The following is a 21,446-nucleotide window of genomic DNA, read 5'->3' on the forward strand; positions in this document are numbered from 1 at the left end:
ATACATAATATTAGCAACATCATTATAGAACACTCAGAATTTTGCCTTTATTAACAATTATAAAAAATTTCAATGGTATTAAAATGAAAATCTCTTATATTAAACTTTGCAAATGCATATAGCATTTCATTTAAATGAACATGCATATAGCATTTTTTATTTTATTTTTTACATAATATTAGCAACAAATCAGTATAGAACACTTTGGTTGCTTTTTATTTCCCATTGAAGAGGGATTAAATGAAATTTTCAATCATATTTTTGTTCGAATGAAATATTGGAAGAAATTAAAAACAATCATAATCACACCCCTCCCATCAGATTTGCATCAGTTCAACAAAGATGTCTACAGATTTGTATCAGTTGTGCAAGTTTCATTATAGATAGATATCACTAAGATGCAGGATAAATGTTTTTGTCAGAACGTGTATTTGGTTAACTTGAAACTTCTAACTGGTCTCAACCTATTGCATATATATATATATATTAAACACATTATATATATATCACATTTCATTTATACTTATCAATATATATATATATATATATATATCACATCTCATTTATATATAAAGATACTTTATAGGCATGCATGTTCAGACATTCCATTATATCACATCTCATTTATATATAAAGATACTTTATAGGCATGCATGTTCAGACATTCCATTATATATATATATATATATATATCACATCTCATTTATATATAAAGATACTTTATAGGCATGCATGTTCAGACATTCCATTAGCAAAACAAGAACACAATCAAGGATTCTGTAGGTGCTTTCTCAGACCAAAAAAAATAATAAGGAAAAATGAAAAAGAGCGAGCTGTTAGAGCGAGGAGGGACAGGGTTGCATCAAGAAAGGCATTTTAATCTTGGAAAAGATTCTCCCAAGTATACCACATATTTTCTCTCTTCCTCACTGTGCGAAGCCCTAAGAAAAAAAAAAACAATATCTAAAGTTTAATTCGCTTACTCACCTCTACATCCGCAACCATTTTGCACGCACCCAGGGGAAAATATTCAATATCATTATAATATGCCTTCTTATGCAACATGAGACTACCATTGTAATTACAAAATTCAGTAGCTAAATCAAAATGGTAGCCATACCCGAGTTGTAATCAATTTTTAACCACATCAAGCATTGTAATACAACTACAGATTAAGCATCAAGTCTAAGGTTCGACTCCTCTTGGGCGCAAATTCCTTGGAGGGGCTAAAGATTTCCCCATTATGCTAAGAGTTTGAGCAAGAATTATGGTAACAATTTCTAGTGTACGAAATCCAAGCTATTGAGAGAAACATTTTCCTCCAATATACTGTAATATTTGTTTCCAAATGATGAAACATAAATATATTTTGCAAAAAATATATATATATCACCTGATAGGGAAGTTCATAGTAGGCATATATATGACAGAAAGTACAACTTTTCTGGAAGGGCATCACTAAATATTGAATCAAACAATACAATCACCATAAATACTCTACCTCTAAAATATAAAATCCCTCCTTGATATCAGTTTGTTAAGCTCCAACCTTAGCAACCTTTCTCTGCTCAATTTGGCCAGTTGATGGGCACTGCATCTCTGTCCAACTTATTGGCACCATTATTGCACCTATGAAAATCAAGAGATCCAATCAGGAATATACAAGTTGTATATATGCCAAACGAATATCACTTGAAAAATTGGCCCCTAGTGGCTAATCACAAAATAGTTCGTTATGCACACACGAACATGCACACACACACACACATATATGTGCAGCTCATCTGCAAAACCATAATTTGAAGTATGCTTGCTTCTATTTGCCAACTGACACAAGTAACGCAAAGTCTTAAATATAAGCAAAATTTGTAACAAAAAGTATCATCAAAGTAGGAATAACGTGGGTTGATCACATTATCATGGGAGGAAAATTAGTAGTACTATATAATAAAGGACATCTCATTTCTAAAAGAGAGAGTCAATTACGAGGGCAGTTCACTAAACTCACTTCCTCATAGCCATTGGTAGACTTAGACATCATCACCTCCATCCAACAATAATGAAGTTGTGCCCTCAATGATAGTGCCCTCGTAGAAGTGTTTTGTTTTTCATTTAATACATTTTTAGCAGCAATTATCATTTCACTTTAGAGGTGCAATTTTCTGAACTGTGGTTTTTCATTATAGATTTTTTTTCCAAATAGCAATATCTGCAGAGGCAAACAGGTACGGAACTCCATAATTAAAGGTTAAAATTGCTTTAAAGCTTTGAAAATTTATTTTAATATACAATTCAATCATTATTTAAATAAATCAGATAAATAAAATTTTCTAAAACCCAGATTTTAACAATTTACTCTAGTGAAATATCCTCAACCTCCCATAGCAGCAAATGGGTGCGTAAGTTTCTTGCCAAGGGAGAAGGAAAAAAAAAAACTGCATGATGTGAAATGTTCGTGAATAAATCAATACAAATAAATTGCTATATTTTGCTTGATAGATGAGAACATAATGAAAATGTTACTAATGATTATATACAGAAGAACCTTGAATAGGAATTATGGAAAAGCTGGTTTCTAGATATATAGTAAAATAAAATAGAAATTAGATGCTAAATGTCAGGTCATGGAATTTCATTCGTATGGAGAGGTCCCCAACCCTATGATCCTTAGTTTTGGAAGGAATGAGAGGGCCCACATAAAAGGTAGTTGAACCTACATAGCAAAAAAGGGGGATCCCCTTTACGCCCGTGAAATCCTTTTATGCCCACCCACCTAACGTGCTGAAGTGGTTCATGATGATAGTCTTATGATTAGATTAGATGAGAACATAATGAAAATCTTGCTAATAATTAAAAACAGAAGAATCTTGAATAGGAATTATGGAAAAGCTGGTTTCTAGAAATAAAAATTAGATGCTAAAAGTCAGGTCATAGAATTTTAATTTTAAGCAGAATGCTTTACAAGCCAATTTGCCGAAGTAGAGAAATGGATTGTGAATGGAAAAATGAATGCTGATGAAAGCTTGGAGACAATTCAATCTAGTTAATAATGTCATGAAGGACAAAGAACAAAAAGCAGAAATTTAGCACAAAAACAAGATGAATGCAGTTTGGATTGCCAAGAAGACTAGAGCACAAATAACTAAAACTGAGGTACAAGGGCACCTGTATTGAATTAATTGACACAACAGTTACCCCTTTAGAAATCACATACAGGAGACATGGACTATGGAAGCAGCTACACAACCTTTGAGCAAAATAAAATTGATAACAGGAATCAAAACACTAACAATTATAGTGAAAATTGCTTCACCACATATACAAAAAACTAGGAAACACATCAAATCCTTTTACAATTTCACTATCCTATGGAACATCAGTTATCGAAATGACATTCTCATATATCTCCCGAGCATCACCGTAAGTTAACAAAGTGGAGAAATAGAAAGTTACATTATTTGAGGGAGAATTTTCTGTGACTACCATCAAAAGTAAAAACTAACATTCATATATAATATATTTGTATACATTATTATATTAAAGAAATCGACAAAAATTTAGGACAAACAAGTCATCACTTTAGTAGGTTAGTATGAAAACTAATATGAAATAGCAAGAGAAAAGCAGAAGAATTAATTCATAAATCTTCCAGAACACTGAAGAGTAAAGCAACTCACCTGACATGCTTTCTGCAGATACAACACCCAATTCATTTTTCGCAGTTGATAGATAATATGCCCGCGCATCTCCAAGAGAGAGCTTTCCAAAGGAAAACTTTAAGGCCAACAATTGAATTCAAAAAATCGAAGCAAAAAAGTCATTGAGCATTTAATTGATACAGATATAGATTGACTATCCAAAGAAAAACATAAAATGCAAATAAGCAAAATTCATGAAAATATGAACAAACCCTCAGCCAAATTTTACCCAATTGGTATCATCACAGAGAATATTTTAATCATTGCTCTAGTTGCTCAACGCCTCTAACAACATCCTATTCAGATGATAGAGCTTGCAAATGCTAAGAACCTGCCATCAACTAGTACTTCCATCAAAGCATGCAGAGGCAAAGACTGAACATCAAGTATCAACATCAATTTGGCAATTCTAGTACCTCGAGTCATACCATTAGCATGACTGTCATGCATCATTATGCAAAAAGCATACATCAAAAGTTTTCAAACACATCTTCTAGAACGATGGAAAGATGCATCAAGCAAAAAAGGATACAACTAAAGCTCTAACAATATCACCAGGGCGGAAGGATGAGTGCATATCCACTTTGTCAATCTCAGTTGCTCTAACATCTTGTTGCCTGTTAGATTGAAGAAATCTCTCTTTAGATTGCACAACAGACTCGACTCAGTTTACCCAAATTTATACATAAGCAATAAACATTTATACATCTAAATTTTAAAGTAATATTTTAACGTTTAACTAAAGTAAAATGAGATTATAATACAACAACATAAAGAAATTTTTGTGCTAGTCTCTTCTGATAAAGTAAAGCTTGTTCTAGCTACTTGAGATATTTGCAAGTTGGACATCCCAAGCTTTAGATGCATCAATAAGTAGACTGTCAAACAAGTACAGTACGCATACTTGATTATTCAATTACTGGAAATGAAAAGATGTTATCAGAGAATGAACACACTGCAAGAATACCAAGCAATTGCTTGTTCCTTATAACATCAACTTTGAAAATCATTTGTCCTTGATTTGAACAGTTTTATAGAAGTTATATTCCAAAAAAATTGTTATTGACTCCTTAAATTCTAAACAACTCCATAATTTTACATTAATATCTACACCCATATTCCATCACACAAAGTGCTAATTAAAAAAAAAAAAAAAAAACTCAAGCTAATTGTTAACAATTATTTGATCAATATACAAGTAAGACGGTTAAAAACGAAAGCTGCAATTAGTGGAACTTGTCAAAACTACAAAACTTTGGTTCTTACAATTAACTGTCACAATAGTCACCACTCCACATCTGTCTCTTACTTTAATGCATATGAGTTTCACTATCCAATAATCACGCCAATTTCTGTTATGCACCCTACTTCTCTGACTCTCAATGCAATTATTTATAAACAGTAACAACCTACATGATCTCCTATCAGAAAATGAATGCAAGCCACTAGAAGCTACAATGTTCTATTAACTTATTATTTTATGTTATCAACTTATCACAAAATAATAATTGATCAGTAACCAAAGAGCTTTTTCAACCATCTCACTTTAAATCTGAACCGTGACCTCAATAAATCATCCCATCACCTCTATATTAATAGCTACATCACCATTCAGGTTGTCTGAAAATAGAAAATGTTTCTTGCATTAATCCTCATCTTTCATGGAAACTGGTTCTCAATGTTTTTTGTAATCATAAATGAAGAGCAATAGTAATTCAGTATTGCCAAGCTGATGAGTGATAAGGACAACCTAATTGCAAAAAAATAAAAAATAAAAAAATAGGAACCCTGAACTCCCAATGGTTTAAGAACCTAGGTCACGGCCAATGTGACAAAATAACTGAACAGGGAGCATGGACCAAATAGCCTCCCTGCTCTTAACATGCTAAAAGAATATAAAAAAAAAAAAAAAATTTTAAAAATAAAATAAAAGAACCAAAAGCTATGAAACTCAAAAATATAAATAAATTGTCTATAGAAATAAAAAGGTAATATTCACTAATCAAATTATAAAATATATAGTAATGTGAAGCTTGATCTACAATTAACATGATGGTGAATAAAAATTAATTTGCAACCTAACATTCAAAATTTCTGTAAATCCATACTTTTAGACAATACATACAAACAAGTGTAAATACCTAATAACACCACTGAACTTCTCTCGCACAGACTTGGGCCCAACACACATTATATCAGCTGAAGCCATTCGAGCCATAACTTTAGTGACCTATCATTAGCAATCAAACATTAAGCACAAAATGAGTTCACTTAACCAAACTATAAATATTATATAAACTATAGAAGGCAGTCGCCATGGTAGCAAGAAACTAGCAGCCTCCAAAGATTCATCTCCTACAAAAAATTGGAAACACTTGCGCAAAAATGAAATGATTGGGGGTTTAATTTTAAGGAAAAAATTTTCTAAACATAAAATAGACCTGATTGTAGCAAGTTACTATTAACTAGAGGACGACAAAGTGAATTCCCGTCATTATATTTTTTTAGAACAACTAGTACATTGATATTTTAATAAAGGCTTTCACTATTGCAGCTTTGAACCATCATCAGCAGCGAATTCCCTGCCATAATATACATATACCCCACTTCTTGCCTAATCTAATTGCAGGAGCAACACTGGTGAGATACACTGATTTTGATTTTACAAATATCATTCACACTATGATTACAGAATTTTATTTAACTATACATGTGATCAACCACTGAGTTACCTTACCATCTGGGTTTCACTCACTGAAGCCTCTCTCTAACACTGCACGCATTTCTTTTGTAGTTTTCAAGCGCAGTCCAAATGCGGAAAGACATCTTCATTAGGTGTTCCCATAATCTATCTTTGCAACAGCCCGCTCATCTTTAACATAGGCAAAGAGAGAGAGAGATGGCTGAGAAAGAACCCTACTGTGAGACGGGGAGGCGGCTCAAGTGAGAATTGAGAAACCCCAGCGCACATGGTATACATATATAACAAAGGATATTTAAAATATAGTAATGGAATGTAAGGGTATTGTTGTATCTTATATATCTATATATATAATTGGAGAGGGCAGGGTGTTTGCTCCTAATCCCATCCCCTAGCCTGACCTGCTTCGGGTTCAATTTTTGACACCCAAACCCGCCCTTATACTGTTTTTAAGCATGCCAAACCCTACCCATTAGTGCCAGGGCAAGGCATGTATACCCAACGGGGCAGGTAGATATGAATTCCCTAGAATATTTTAATTAATTCACATCTGGCTTTTAGGAAATTATTTCACATAGTTTTTTTTACGCAACACCCAAGTCTAAATATGTAAGGGCATAGTATAAATATAAAGTAACAATTTTTCATTCATCTGCTTTCTACCAATTAAACACATGAAGGGAGAGACCGTGTCCTTTTACTAACCCATTATACTTTTCCTTCATATTAATATTCATCCCTACTACCATTCTAAGTATTGATTAGGAGTCCCTGTGGGCATTTGAAAAGCTCAAGGGGCTCAAGACATGGGGAACCTCTTTATCATTTGCTTTCATTGGGTGATGAAAGCTTTAAGTACAAGATCCAAAGAAAATTTGAGGGTAGAGCATTAGAAGGTTTGTCATTAACATGGGGAAGAAGTGGGATGAATTCTCATTAGCTTCATGCTAACAATGTAACATTTTTTCATGCCGGAGTGATGACAAGAAAGTTAACCATTTGCTGGCTCATTGTTTGGTCGTGGGGAATTACGAGCTTTTCTTCTGCCCCTCTTTGACATTTTGGTTCATTGTTGTCATTGGTTTATTCACATCTCTACAGTTGACATTCTGAACAATTTGAGATGAGCTAGAGTGAGATGAAAAGTCCTTCTATGTGGCAGTAAGTATGCTTATGCCTTCAGTGGTGTGTAGAGTGGAAATATGAAGGCAAAGATAAAGGACGTTGAAACATAATTGCCATCTTCCAAGTTCTTCTATATTTGTGGCCAGGGAAATATAACATACAATGATTCTTTCAGAGAATCAGGTGATATGCAGGTATAGTTTTTATATAGCTTGGACATGTACATTCCAAATTACATGGGTTGTGCTTCAGCACTGGTGGCAAGTCTCGGATTTAAAATAGAGAATAAACGAGCTAAAACCAACAAGAGATTATGAGAAGGTGCATGTTCTTAACTTAGGTGTAAGGTGGGGAACCTTCTTCACATAGGGTTTGCCTTTGGGTTATTCTCATAAAGTGAAAGCAATAAGGGACTCATAATTGAAAGAGTAGAAAACAAGTGAGTGGCTGAAATAGGGTGCATGATGTTGAATAGCACTAAAAAAGTTAGAATTATTTGCATACGATACAACTGAATTCATGTCGACCTTGGATTATGGGAAACATGTGATTTAGGGTCTAGGTACCTAGCCTTGTGGACCAAAATTGGTTGAATTTGGTTTGATCTGGAAGGCAATTGTTGGTTCCCATTTTTGGTAACATTAAAAAACTAACTATGATGTTTGGTAGCCATAGCACATGGTTTTATAAAACCGCACGATCTTCCCGATCTAAATCAAGCAGGTTTTACATGAAGAGGATTTGGCTCAGCATGTTCTATTCAATAGCCCCAAGCATCTAACGATTCTAACCAGCTTGCGTGGTTCACCGGTTCCACCGACTAGACCCTTAGTGATTAAATCGACAGAGGTGCAATTTCTCGAGTCACAATCATTGGAGGTGAGTAAAAGAAAGTGCCACATGCAATGTCTTACTCTTAGAGCTTTTGAAAAGGTAGGAATGTAAGACTCTTTAAAAGTATATGAGATTATAAATGTAAATTATATATATATATTGATAAGTAAGAATAAATAAAAAGGCGTTCAAAAGGGGAATGCGTCCCTTATACAAAAGTGGAACCGGGGTCTAAGGCCCCAAGGAATCCAAAAAAAATGATTAAATCATCGGAAGAGGAGCAAGAATTCCTCTTTACATAACTAACAAAAGAGCGAATAATATGAATTTTCAGCATCGCCGTGGGCGACTCCTTCCCTTCGAACATTCTGCTATTCCTCTCCTTACAAATGCACCACCATACGGAATGTGGAACAATTCTCCAGTAATCGCGTACACCACTTCTCACACAGCATCCTCTCCAAGCATGAAATTATAAATATATATTTGAATAGGACTCTTTAACTTTGGAAGCTTCTTAGTAGATGAATGACATGAGGCCTTTATCAAATTATAAACTCTCTTGGATGAAGATAGTGGCCTACTCTGTGAGTATTTAACATGTATACATTGGGCTTTGTTCTATTCTTTGAACGAAAAGTACTATTCATAAAAAAAATGTGCTTTACTAGAGAAAGAAGTATAACGAAGTGTATAATTTTAAGCAAAAGGATTATTTTCAAAAAGAAAAACAAAAAAAAATGAAATGTAGCATCTATACATTGAGCTAGAAATCTGTTTCACATTTTGAGTGAGACAAAGTAAATGCCATCTTCCAAATCTTTTCATTTCTCAATTATTGAAAATCAATGGGGATGCAGACTTTTCTAGCTTGCCTTTTCCCTACATATTTTCTTCAGAATTAGCACTTACTACGCGCAAGTGAGAACAAAAATCAAAGCAAAACTTACTCGAGCAATGACAACAGAACCGGGCTCAGGAACAGCACCATGGGCCTTGTGACCCGTAACTTCCACAGTTGGTCTCTAATGAATAATTAGCAACAAAAACAACATATTATAAATGGCATACAACTAATATAAAGCATCAAATTAGAATAGTAGAGGAAAAAAAATGGCATCCAGAAATTTGAAATAAAAAAACATTAATATAGAAATCAAAAACTTGTAGCAAAAGTCTACACGTTGACTGGCTCATGGAATATTCCTTTTAAGATAAATCAACCCGACCACCATCATAGATACTATTTCATGTTTTATTAGAAATATGTATTTATAATATATTGTGTTTACAGAATAAAATAGCCGGTTTTTATGTGGACGATAATATAGAAGATGTTATGTACGTTCTTGAATAATGCTTGGATTTTAAATCCAAGCTTTGCTAGAAAGAGGTTCCCAATTACCCCCTCCCCCCCTCAGAACCCCCAAGGGTTGGCCTAGTTGGAAAAGACTTAGGCCTTGGTGCCTCATGAAGCATCAGGTCAAACAATTCCTTGGAGGGGGGGAGTGTGAGTACCAACTAGGAAAAAAAATTTCCCTCCCCTAACAAAAAGAAAATGACAAGAAAAGTCTTGTCATTTTAGTTTAATATCTTGTATGTAACCATATCGGTCCCAAATGAGAGCACACCACATGATTAGTAAAAATCAACAGTTGTTTCTCACGAAAACAAAAAGGGTACATATAGGGGTAGCAAAATGACCCACACCATCGGGTCCCCACCCCATTCCACGCCGTCTGAGGCAGTTTTAAGGGTGGCCTTAAGGGTTTGGGCAAGCGTGCAATGAGGAGGTAAAAACCCTCACTAATTTGAGGCGGGAACGGGAGTAGGTACCCCCACCCCACCCCGTTTATATTGTAACATTACTTTCTATATAGTTAATAGACATACCAAAATACCCTTTTTCATTACCTAAAACACTTAAATTCAGTGCATGACTTCAATCCAACATCCAAATTCATCCACAACAATATTAAATAAACCATATCATCACCTAAAATATCATTTAATAAAATAAATCCACAATAAACCAATATCAACTTATAAATCCTATCTCTATTACATGGCTATCCTCACTACAAGATCGCTGGAAATATAAACTGAACTAACAAAAAAAAAAATATATATATATAGAGAGAGAGAGAGAGAGAGAAGGAAGGAAAAAAAAAAAAAAAAACAAAAAAACAAAACTAGATGCCTCTAGACTATTACATAGGGATGGCAATTTCCTCCGACCCGGCGGGTTTCCGCCCCTAATAGGTTTTCAATTATTTTACCATACATCGCATACCTTTCAAACACCATGTCGCTATCCTAAAACCAATTTGAACTAGAATCTATAATAACAAGCACAAACTAGAGAGAACACCACATCTGGAAATCATCAAAATTATCTAACTTAGCTACCCACAAAAAATGAACACTTAACTAATTAAGATTTATTCATACTCTCGGTTCTTAAGCATAAAAAAAATCTTTTGCTTCCCCAAGCTTTGCAAAGAACACCCAATTTCCTACAAACCATGACCAACCCTATTCCAAGCTCGATTCGGACATCTTATTGGCACAATTTCACCATAAAATAAACATGGATCAACAATGCATCACACAAGGTCTCTCATCATCATCATCATTATCATCCTTGCGTTTATCCCATACCAATGGGTTGGTCACATGGATGCTCTTTTCCCAATCTTTTCTATCAAAATCCATTTCTCCTAATAGACTTAAAAAAAACTAAATCATTTCTTTTGACCTCTGTCTTTTACCTTCTATGCAAATTCATCGCGCATTTATAGGTCGGCGTTGAATATGTCCATACCATCCATGTCTACTCTCTCTTATATTCCGTACATGGTCTCTATAGTAACAAAAATATCATCAAATTGTGTCCAAATTTAGCCAACCCACCAATGAAAATACCTAGGCTTTCATTCTTCCAACCATGAATCCTCTCAAACTCGGAACAAAATTCATCGATCTAAAGCAAGTAAACCATGTATAATAATGCTTTAATGTTTAAATCACCCAATGTAACAACAAATTGAACCTTTACCTATGAAAATTTAAAATTTTCAATGTCTAATCAACCTAGGAACCCATATGCAATATATATATTGTGTATACATGTGAATTCTATATTTACTTCTAATATATTTAATCATGCATATGAAGGCAAAAACAAGATTTTACACACGGATATATATAGTTACAAGATTAAACATACATGATGAATATATATTTGTGTATATATATTTATCTTCTTGTAATTTATTCATATTCAAAACTGAAAAATTAATAATTAATCTAAAGGCTAGACCAAGCCAACTATTGTTGTAGAAAAATTAGCATATTACTTTCATGATAATACTGCTACTCTTTGTAATCTCCTCCTAGTTCTCTCTCTTCAAGGTTGTAACCTGGTTAGTTCAGTCCTAAGGTTCTGTAGACAACCACAAAGATATAATCTTAATACCCATGTTTTTCCCCTATTTAGGTCAGGATTCCGTCACTAATTCTATTATTTCTTAATTTATTAAAAACTCGATTACCTTTTACAAATTTACCCCTTAATTGACTACTAATTTGTGTTATATTGCAAGCTAAGGTTTTAAGCATATTTCTGCTTTATATTGCAAGCTAAGGTTTTAAGCAGAATGAGTTCAATCAAATATTGATTACCCGGTAACTTGAAATTCTATTAATGTCTTTCTAGCAACTGTACATGTGTTTGCAAGCTAAACTTGGCTCCCTCCAATTTTTCAATCTAATTTGTTTCTCCTTTTTTGTAAAATATCTTTCTTCATTTCATTAAATATGTTCATTGTTGTGAATTAGCCACCTAAGCTTTGATTTGCGATATTGGTTGATAAAGTTAAACGGAGTGAGCGGGACTGGGAACTCTAAACAAGACCGGGATGAGGTAGGAGGATCTTCCACTAAACAGCCTCAACAAGGAAATGGGGCTTAGGGGTGGGAAGGGTGGTCCGCCCCAAACCCGTCCTATTGCCATTCCAAAGTACAGGTCACTCCTTAACAATAACTACAAAAAACAATCTTTGTCATTCAAGGATTAACATAATCTAAAATGCTAAAGCCTGCAATCCTCGAAGGATTAATCAAAAACATATCAAAGAGTAAGACATCAATTTGGAAACTAAAAACAAGAATAAAAGCAATGGTCAGTATGATGAACAAGTTACGAAAACCCAAGAATCAGAGCTTGTAATCCTTTTCAGCGATTTGGTCACCAAATAAATGAGAAAAAGAACAATTGAGTTCAATACACAAAAAAATTAAGAACTAAGATTTTTTATTTGGTTCACAGTTTCTAAGCAACCAAACAGAGCTATTCTAGTACCTTACAGAATCTTAAATTTCTTTTTCAAAAGTGAAGAATAGTATAATGGAGAGAGCATACCTGGTCGAGTGAATCAGGTGGAGGAGTGACAATGGATCGGCGTCCAGTGAGAGAAGCGTACACGGTGTTATTGTGGGGTGCGAAGTAGGTACCCTTTCCCGCTTTCAAGTCCGAAGCCTTCCCCAACACTTCGCCTGGTGTTACCATCTCTCTCTCTCCTGTTTCCTGCATATTCTCTCTCTTAAATTTTCTCTTTCTATCTCTCTTTATAGATATATATGTATCTTCTTTCTCTCTCTCTCTCTAGACACGAGCAGCGTCGCGAACTAATCGAGTGCTGCTTCAAAAGGACAGAACGTTTGCAGCGGCGGGGAACTGACGGTTTGGGGGTTGCGGCTTTACGGCGTTTATAAACAGCCCAGAAAACCTCAGTAAATTTTTTTTGGTTTTTATAAAATATATACTCTTTTTTTTTTTTAAGACTCTTAAAAATATATGTATCTGTATTTTTCGAAAATTTTAAAATATATATATTTTTAGGGTTAATTCTATCTACACTCATTGACGTTGGGCTATATTCCACACATACTTCTATGTTTCATAATTCTACTTACACGGTCTAATTTACCAAAGAAAATGTGTAATTTTACTGTTTTATCCTTGAATTATATATAAAAAATTTATAACTTAAAAGGAAAGGCTTTGACACCCTCACACATATGTACATATATACTCTCTCTCTCTCTATCTCTCTCTATATATGTATATATATATTTCTTTGGGAAAATTACATATACATGGAGTCAAAGTTCCATATTTATTTAGAGACTGAATCAAAGTTTCATATTTCTCTAAAATGGATTGCTGAGGTGGCACATGGTTTTTTACTGTTTAGAAAATTGTGGTGCCTAAAATGCCCTTCCCTAACAAAAAAGTAGTACCTTCAGTGTAAAAAAGTAGTACCTTCAGTTCAAAAAAGTAGTACCTTCGGAGAAAAAGTAGTACCTTCGCGAGTGTTTAAAAAACATGATACCTGGACGCCAAAAAGTAGTACCTTCAGTTCAAAAAAGTAGTACCTTCGAAGAAAAAGTAGTACCTTCGTGGAAGGGTATTTTAGGCACCATAATTTCTAAACAGTAAAAAACCATGTGCCACCTCAGCAATCTATTTTAGAGAAATATGGAACTTTGACTCAGCCTATAAGTAAATATGGAACTTTGACTCCATTTATATGTAATTTTCTCTATTTCTTTTTTCTTTTTCTTTTTTTCCTTCCTTCTTCATTGTTGTCGGCGACGAAGAAACTATGCCACCGATAGAATAAACAAACAACAACCACAGAAAAGATGGTTCTTATCACAGTCGAGCCGTTCTCCTTACTGCCTACCGTTCAATTGCAAGGATAGTTCGTTGCCCGCCGTTCAATTGTAAGGACATACCGCCGTTCAAGCTTCAGTCCTTCCTGCCCGCAGTTCAATTGCAAGGACAGTTCGTTGGTTCTTATCACAGCCGCCTTCCTCCGTCGCGAGACCACCAACGTGCAGTGAACAAACCGCGAAGCTTCGCCGGACTGAACTGGGTCGAGTTAGCTGTGAACTTCGCCGCCATGGTCTTTGATCTGGCTTACCTCGTTCTTGTCCAGCGTTACGACGGTGACTACACACTCTCTTTGTATCATAAAAAACTAATCTTCTCAAGCTCATCACAAATAGAAAATAGGGACTTTAAAGCACTAAAATCCTCTAGCTTTTCTTCCATTAAGATGATGAGTGAAAGGACCCATAAATCGAGTTATTTGTTTTCCCCTCTGAAACCTTGCATATTTGATATATTTTCTAGCAAACAGCCCAGAATCTGGGTATCAAGTGATGAACCCATCTTCTCCGGCAACGGCATCTTCAACACTGACGGCGAGAGCTGAAACTTCCCCGGCGTTTTCCAATAGTGCATCTGTGCTATTGCAAACTGATTGAATCTTTGAATTCTTACTGTTGGAGTCATTTTGGAAGGGATTTCATCATCAGAGTCCTTGATATCACTGAAAGATTGCCGGCTGCCGACAGTGCACCACGGACCATTCCCTAAGATCGGGATTCGCAGCGCCTGAAATTTTCTTGAGCAAACCACTGAGGAAACTTCTTGTTTTTATCTGGTCGAGGAAAAAAAACATGAAAGAGAGAGAGTGAGAAAAAGTTGAAAAACCCATCTTCTTTGGCGAATCTTTAACGACAACGGCGAGAGCTGGAAGTTTCATAGTCTGTCAGTTCAATCTCGCCATTTCTCACAATAATTGCCCCAAAAAACTCCAACTTCAAACCCAAACGGCCAATATCCAAACCAGAAGCCTTTTCTCACCGTATGTAAGTAAATTGTTCCTCACAGGAACCGGTCTAGTTGATGACTCCAAAGAATCAAAATCGCCAAGGGAAAATCCCCGAGGGACGAAGGATGCCATGCTGCCATGGAACCCACACCTCCGTCGCGGCGGCTGGTTCAGTCGTCACGGATGAGGACCTCTTTGGGTATGCTCCTGGGACGGCGCGTGGGTTGTCATCTGTAAAGTGTGCTGGGTCGGAGGGTCTTTTAGCTTCGACATACTGATGGCGGTAGAGGAGGCCGTTGACGACGGCATCGGCGTCGTGTCAATCTCTTTTGGCGGCAGGATGTCGAATTACAGCCGCGACGGCATTGCAATCGGTGCCTTCGCCGCTATGGGGAAGGGCATGCTCCGTCAAGGTCGGACCTAGTTCACTGTGCTACTCGGTGGTGACACCCGAATTGTCATCATCGAGCATCAAACCTCCCTCTCCGACTTCACTAACCGTCTCTTCAAGAAGACCTTGATTCCTTAAACTCTGTCACCACCGACGAAGGCCTCGAAAACATGATCAAAGAATTCGACTGCCTAACCACCGTCGCTCGCGAACTTGCCGCGGATTGGGGTTCACGTGGAGGATCGCAAGGCGACGATAATGGGTGGAATTGAAGGGCATCCTAATCTCGTGCTGCAATGTCATCCTCGAGTCTGTCCCGGTATCAAAAATCTCACCAAGAAGCTCATCAACGCCGGCAAGTTCATTATCGTTGACAAAGAACTCGAAAACATGATTGAAGGATTCGACCGCCTAACCACTGTCGCTCGCGAACTTGCCGCCGCTTCGGGTTCACGTGGAGGATCACAAAGCGGCGATGATGGCCGGAATTGAAGGGTATCCTCGTCTCGTGCTCCGATGTCATCCTCGAGATCGGTCCCGGTATTGAAAATCTCACCGAGAAGCTCATCAAAGCCGGCAAGTTCATAATCGCCATTGAACTTGACCTTCGTACTGTCCTCGAGTTGGAGCGTATGTGTACAGTGAATATTAGAGAAAGACGCTCGTAATGTCACCGATAAGCTCATCAACGCCAGATAAGAGAGAGACTCAGTTATTGTGTGTGTACAGTGAATATATGTGTGTGAGAGAGTCAGAGAATATATGAAGTGTATGATATATTGTTGTTCTTGCCACAAGGGTAGTTTTGTAACTCTGCAATACTTTATGAGGTAAAAAAATGTCATTTCAGACATTGTGAGGGGCAAAATTGACCTTACACTCATTTATTCCTCCTAACATCAGCACTAGCCGTCTATTACTTAACGGCGTTAACGGCGGAGGTTACTTGGTACTTCTGGTCAAAGGTTAGGGGGTGTGTGTGAAATATTGAAATTTAAAAGGGGTGTATATGAAATATGGTCAAAAGTCAGGAAGTGTAGGTAGAATTAATCCTTTTTTTTTTTTTATCATTGAATGTAAACATCAGCTGAACTAGGTATACCGTATACTATTGATATGTCCAATCTAATAAATTTTTTTTTTTTTTTTTTTTTTTTTTTTTTTTTTTTTTTTTTTTTTATTGATCCGATATACAAATGAGATAGTATGACATAATTCTATAATTAATTACTCCTGTAGTATTGGTACACAATGAATTTTAACTTTTAATTAGAAATGTATCAAATTCTTATGATAAATTTAAAAATTTAGAATTGTTTCAACATAATTGAACAATTTTTTTCTTTCTAAAAAGATAGGTGACTGAAAGTTTCTAAATAGGTGATTATGTTCATGTAATTATGACAAAACTCAATTGAATGTTAATGTAATTTGGACCAGCTGATTTTTCCAATGAACAGAATTTGGCATGTAACATGAAAAATCACGGAATATCAAAAATTTTGTGCTAATACCGGTGTAGGCTTTAAATTGACTAGCATGTCCTTACTCTGTGAACCACTAACTTACCATTGTGCACAAGGATGCCGATGGGGCAGGAGTGGGGCGAGTTTTGTAAAATATTTTTGTAATTGTATTATAAAATTAACGAAAGTAAGTGAACAAAAAAACAAGATTTAACTTTTCTATTGAGTATTATATACTAACATCAAAATAATATATAAAAGTTTTCAAATAAGAATTAATTAATATTTAATGATTGTAATAGAATACATTAGAATTTGCTTAATAAATATCTAATATTATTGAATATAAAATACTCTGTAAAATATAAGAATAAAATTAATATAATTTATCACGAGACGGATTGATCTTTCTCCAACGTCCCTGCATAATTATAGGGATAATCCCCCAGCCCGAGCCCAAAACCATTTAACCACCCAGAACTGAGGCAAGGTGGGGCAGGACAACCACCTTTTATAATAGGCTCCATCTTATTCTTTTTTATTCTCAAAATATTAGCTCTCATTTCTTACATTAGACAACCACCTTTTTAAATAGGCTCCATCTTTTTCAACATAAAATATATTTTATAGATAATTTTTTTCTCTTTTTTTTTTTTTGTTTCTTTTCTGGTTTTGGCTGAGATCCTAAAACATTTTACGGAAAAAAACAAAAAAAAAAAAAAAAAATCTGGTGTCTGGCTTCTGAAAATATATTTAAAAAGTAAAACCTAAAGCTTTTTAAAAGATAGAACTTGTTTTCTTTCTTGCCGAACCCGGTTCTGCACATATGAGATAAATTATGTCATGCATATTAATTTGGAAGAAGTGTATTCATCCTAAAATCTACAAATTTTATCAAAGTTCAAGCAACTAAAAAGAGAGCACATTTCAATCATGTGAATGTCAAACATATTTTCCAAAGAGTTTCACACCAATCATATCAATTAGGACCCAAAGTCACATTTAAATTGAAAATCCTAGAAGAAAATGACTGGTTCAACAACAGAAAAAACAAAGTAACTAGAAATACTTTAATGTTTATTTTGATGACATAGTATCACCAACTAATTGAATGCTAACACTTAGCATGTGACATGATATAATTGGTTGATAGTACCGATGACGTGGTATCACTAGTACAAGAAAGTCTTTAACTTGAGATGACTAGGGTTTTGAGAGAAAAAATGCATCCAGCCATTCATTACCATGCAGATAACACAAACGCAGGTGCGTGTATTACACGGACAGTCCGGATGCGCCCGTTGCACCTTGTTCTTGGATTTTGGGAGCTCTGGGACTGATTGAAAAAGATCTTTTGGCAGGACAGCAATTTGAGTTGGACACTATAGACAATCCTTCAACTTCATGTGTTGGTTATTAAAGGTGATCCATTCCAAACCCAAACTAGCCATTGATAGATTGAACTTTACATATGAAGAAACAGTACATCTCCAAGCAAGATGAAATCATAAAATGATACTCCACTACCAGACAGGTATATATGAATCAAATCAAGAAAAAATGACATCTATGTACGTATATACTGTATAAATCCACTATTTATTAGCCCCATGTCAAATTTCTGACAGAAAAGAGGAGAGATTCCAAGTAAACTAATTCATGCAATTCAACAAGAACTTATAGTGCACAAAATAAAGGAATAGGAGTGTAAGATATCAATAAGCTCTACATTGCAGCTACTGTTTACTAAATTTGAAAGGAAAGAAATGGAGGATTTGAGGGTATCTGAAGCACCAGCTCATTGCTTTGGTGTAAATTCTCCTTATCCACCATCCCCTTCACAGCCGCCTCCTTACTATTACAAGTCCCCAACCCCACGGTCGAAGTAGCCTCCACCTCACTACTACAAGTCCCCACCTCCACCATCCAAGTCACCAACACCTCCTTACTACTATAAATCCCCACCTCCACCATCCCCATCTCCACCACCTCCTTACTACTACAAGTCCCCACCACCACCATCCCCATCTCCTTTCTTCTTCTTGCCATTAAGCTTTTCAATTATTGTTTTTCACTTTCTATGACAAGCACAACTTTACACAGCAGCATACGTTATGTCAACATGAAAAATTGTCCCTAAAAAGGAATAGGACCATGTATATCTATAGTTGATAAAAAAAGAAAAAAGAAAAAAGGAAGATGATACATATGAAAGTAAAATCTTTGACAACCTAATTGCCAAGTCCAACTTGGTGAAAAACAGGAAATTTTGATTATGCTCACAACACGTACTAACCATAGTACAGACAAACTCAAGGACTTGTCATTGCTAGGTGCCTTGGGTTTACACATATCCTTTTGGTTCTTCGACCTTGAACGACTTCACCGTACTAAAATTGACACTACCATACTTTATTTTTTTTTCCTAAATCACTGCTATACTTGCTCACTAAAGCTAATATAATCAGCTCCAAACATATATAACAAACTAAGGTCTCTAACATATCCTTTAAAGCCACACAACAACTAAGGCGGCCAAATGAACTACAAAAAGGATTTACAGCATAAAGCACAACAAATGGAGAACAAGTGAGCAGCTCCAACACACAAGCAGATTAGACATCAGCAAAGACAAGCTTCCAAGATGAATGAAAGAGGCCAAGTGAAAGTCAGGGCAATGGAAACTTTTATCCCCAAACTGGAACCAAAGTAACGAGCAGAAGAAGCTAGATGCAGAGTTACGAGCATATAGTACTCTTATATTATTCACCAATATTAGTTTTATTGCATGCCCAAGGAACAGAAAAGAAAGTAAAAAGAAACAAGGCACCAACTCATCTAGACTGCATTTGATGTTCACATGGACCAACCAGAAAGGCGGAACTTCACATCTCATATCACCCTATTGGCTCTCTTAAAAAGAAAACGTGGTACGCTATTTAGAATCTAAGAACACTCGTGGGTGATATTTGAGGCCAACCAAAGAGGGAAAAATAAATAAATATATAAATAAAAAAGGTGATAGTAACACTTACCATCATTTAAATTTAGGGCAATAGAACCCGCCACAAATATGATAAGAAGAACTGCAGCGTTATTATGCACTACTAATGAGACATGCTGAATTTTAAGGACTGGGAACAAAATGAATTTGTGATGTTATATGTAATGCCACGCAAATTAGAAAGAAGGTGTTGGTGTCCATTCTAGATTTATATATATATATATATATATATATATATATATATATATATATAAGCAAGTCCGTTCTAGAAATTTGGGTATACCTAGCCCCATTTACATTACATTTTTCTGAAGGCATGGCCAGCATATCATCAAACAACTCAGACAAGATAAATCTAATCCTTTTTCCTCTTCCAATTTTTTTAGTCTGCAGATTTACACAATTAAAATTGGCCGACCCCATCCATGGGATAGGCAAGGATGACGAGGATATACATTAATAAAATGTGCCATCTCTAGCAACCGATGTTCTCTATACATGCTTGGTTCTCATGGATCTTACTAAGAAACTAGTACAACATACTAAATATATGTCATTTAAGTTCACTTGCCAGAAGTCATACGGTAGCAATGAATACATTCAAAAGATGCATGGGCCATCTCTCTGGTAACAAGTATACCAAATAGTGTCAATAACGAATGTGTGTGCATCTGAAATAACAAGCAACACACAAACAAGTGGCTGGAAGTGTGATTGATGAAAACAATTCAGAGACAAACAAACCAATGATAGAAATAGCTAAGACCATTTAACACAATTGCTGATAACAGGTATGGGCTTAATTGATAATTCCATAGATATAATGATCCTAGCTGGAGCTCATGGAGAAACCATGACAAGCAAAATACAGAGGTAGTAGTAACATAGGAATGTTATAATCTACTATTAACTAGCCTTTTCTACACTATTATAATTCCATTTATTGTCGCACATCACCTTAATAAAGAAGGAATACATTCAAACAAAATATGGAGGTTATTTTCTTATAAAATATATTAAGATGGGAACACTATAAATGATTTACCACAGCAGATGTATGCGGTACGCACTTTCTGTTATGGTCAGGATATTGTGGATTCTATCCCACACTATGAACCAAAATAAAACAGTATTTAAAATAATAATAATAATAATAATAACAATGTTTGAATCAGAAATTAAACTGGATTAAGCTTAAAATGCCTGATCAGGATTGGTATTTTCTTTTCAGTAGGTAGATCAGAAATAGTATTGAGGAATTTAAACATGCCTTGTCTGCAATGGTTTGGATTAAGAAATTGTAGCCCTTCCTGAAATTACAAAAAGGAAAGAAAAGAAATAACAAATTCTTAAGCCAATCTTTCCCTTTGAATAGGATTTTGAATCTTAAAGTGGATACTTTCCTTTTTACCTACTTAGGGTTGCCTGTTCTTTTCTGTTTTTTTATAAGTAAAAATTCATTAAAGGCGCTCAAAAGGGAGCAATCCCAAAAGAAAACACAAGCCGCGAGCCGCGACGCTAAAACTTTAGGCTATCCAAAA

General features: G+C 35.4%; 1 protein-coding gene across 1 annotated transcript; it reads right to left on the reverse strand.

The window, feature by feature from the left end:
• Positions 1–1,302: 1,302 nt before the first annotated feature.
• On the reverse strand, positions 1,303–13,161 carry LOC132271263 (uncharacterized). Its single transcript, XM_059772589.1, has 6 exons — positions 12,782–13,161; positions 9,309–9,383; positions 5,840–5,928; positions 4,231–4,315; positions 3,678–3,759; positions 1,303–1,629 (listed from the first exon to the last, which is right to left on the reverse strand). The coding sequence occupies exons 1-6, from the start codon at positions 12,950–12,952 to the stop codon at positions 1,538–1,540; spliced, it is 594 nt and encodes a 197-aa protein (XP_059628572.1). The 5' UTR covers positions 12,953–13,161; the 3' UTR covers positions 1,303–1,537.
• Between the last annotated feature and the right edge of the window lie 8,285 nt (positions 13,162–21,446).

This window comes from Cornus florida, unplaced genomic scaffold (assembly GCF_030987335.1).
Source record: "Cornus florida cultivar Cherokee Brave unplaced genomic scaffold, ASM3098733v1 CherokeeBrave_3.0.0_Hap2_Chr08, whole genome shotgun sequence".
NCBI lineage: Eukaryota > Viridiplantae > Streptophyta > Magnoliopsida > Cornales > Cornaceae > Cornus > Cornus florida.

Coding starts and splice junctions, on each gene's coding strand:
- LOC132271263 (XM_059772589.1), bottom strand. CDS start 12,952: ATGCAGGAAACAGGAGAGAGAGAGATGGTAACACCAGGCGAAGTGTTG. Junction 9,384..12,781: donor CACCTGATTCACTCGACCAG/GTATGCTCTCTC, acceptor ATTATTCATTAG/AGACCAACTGTGGAAGTTAC. Junction 1,630..3,677: donor ATCTGCAGAAAGCATGTCAG/GTGAGTTGCTTT, acceptor TGATTTTCATAG/GTGCAATAATGGTGCCAATA.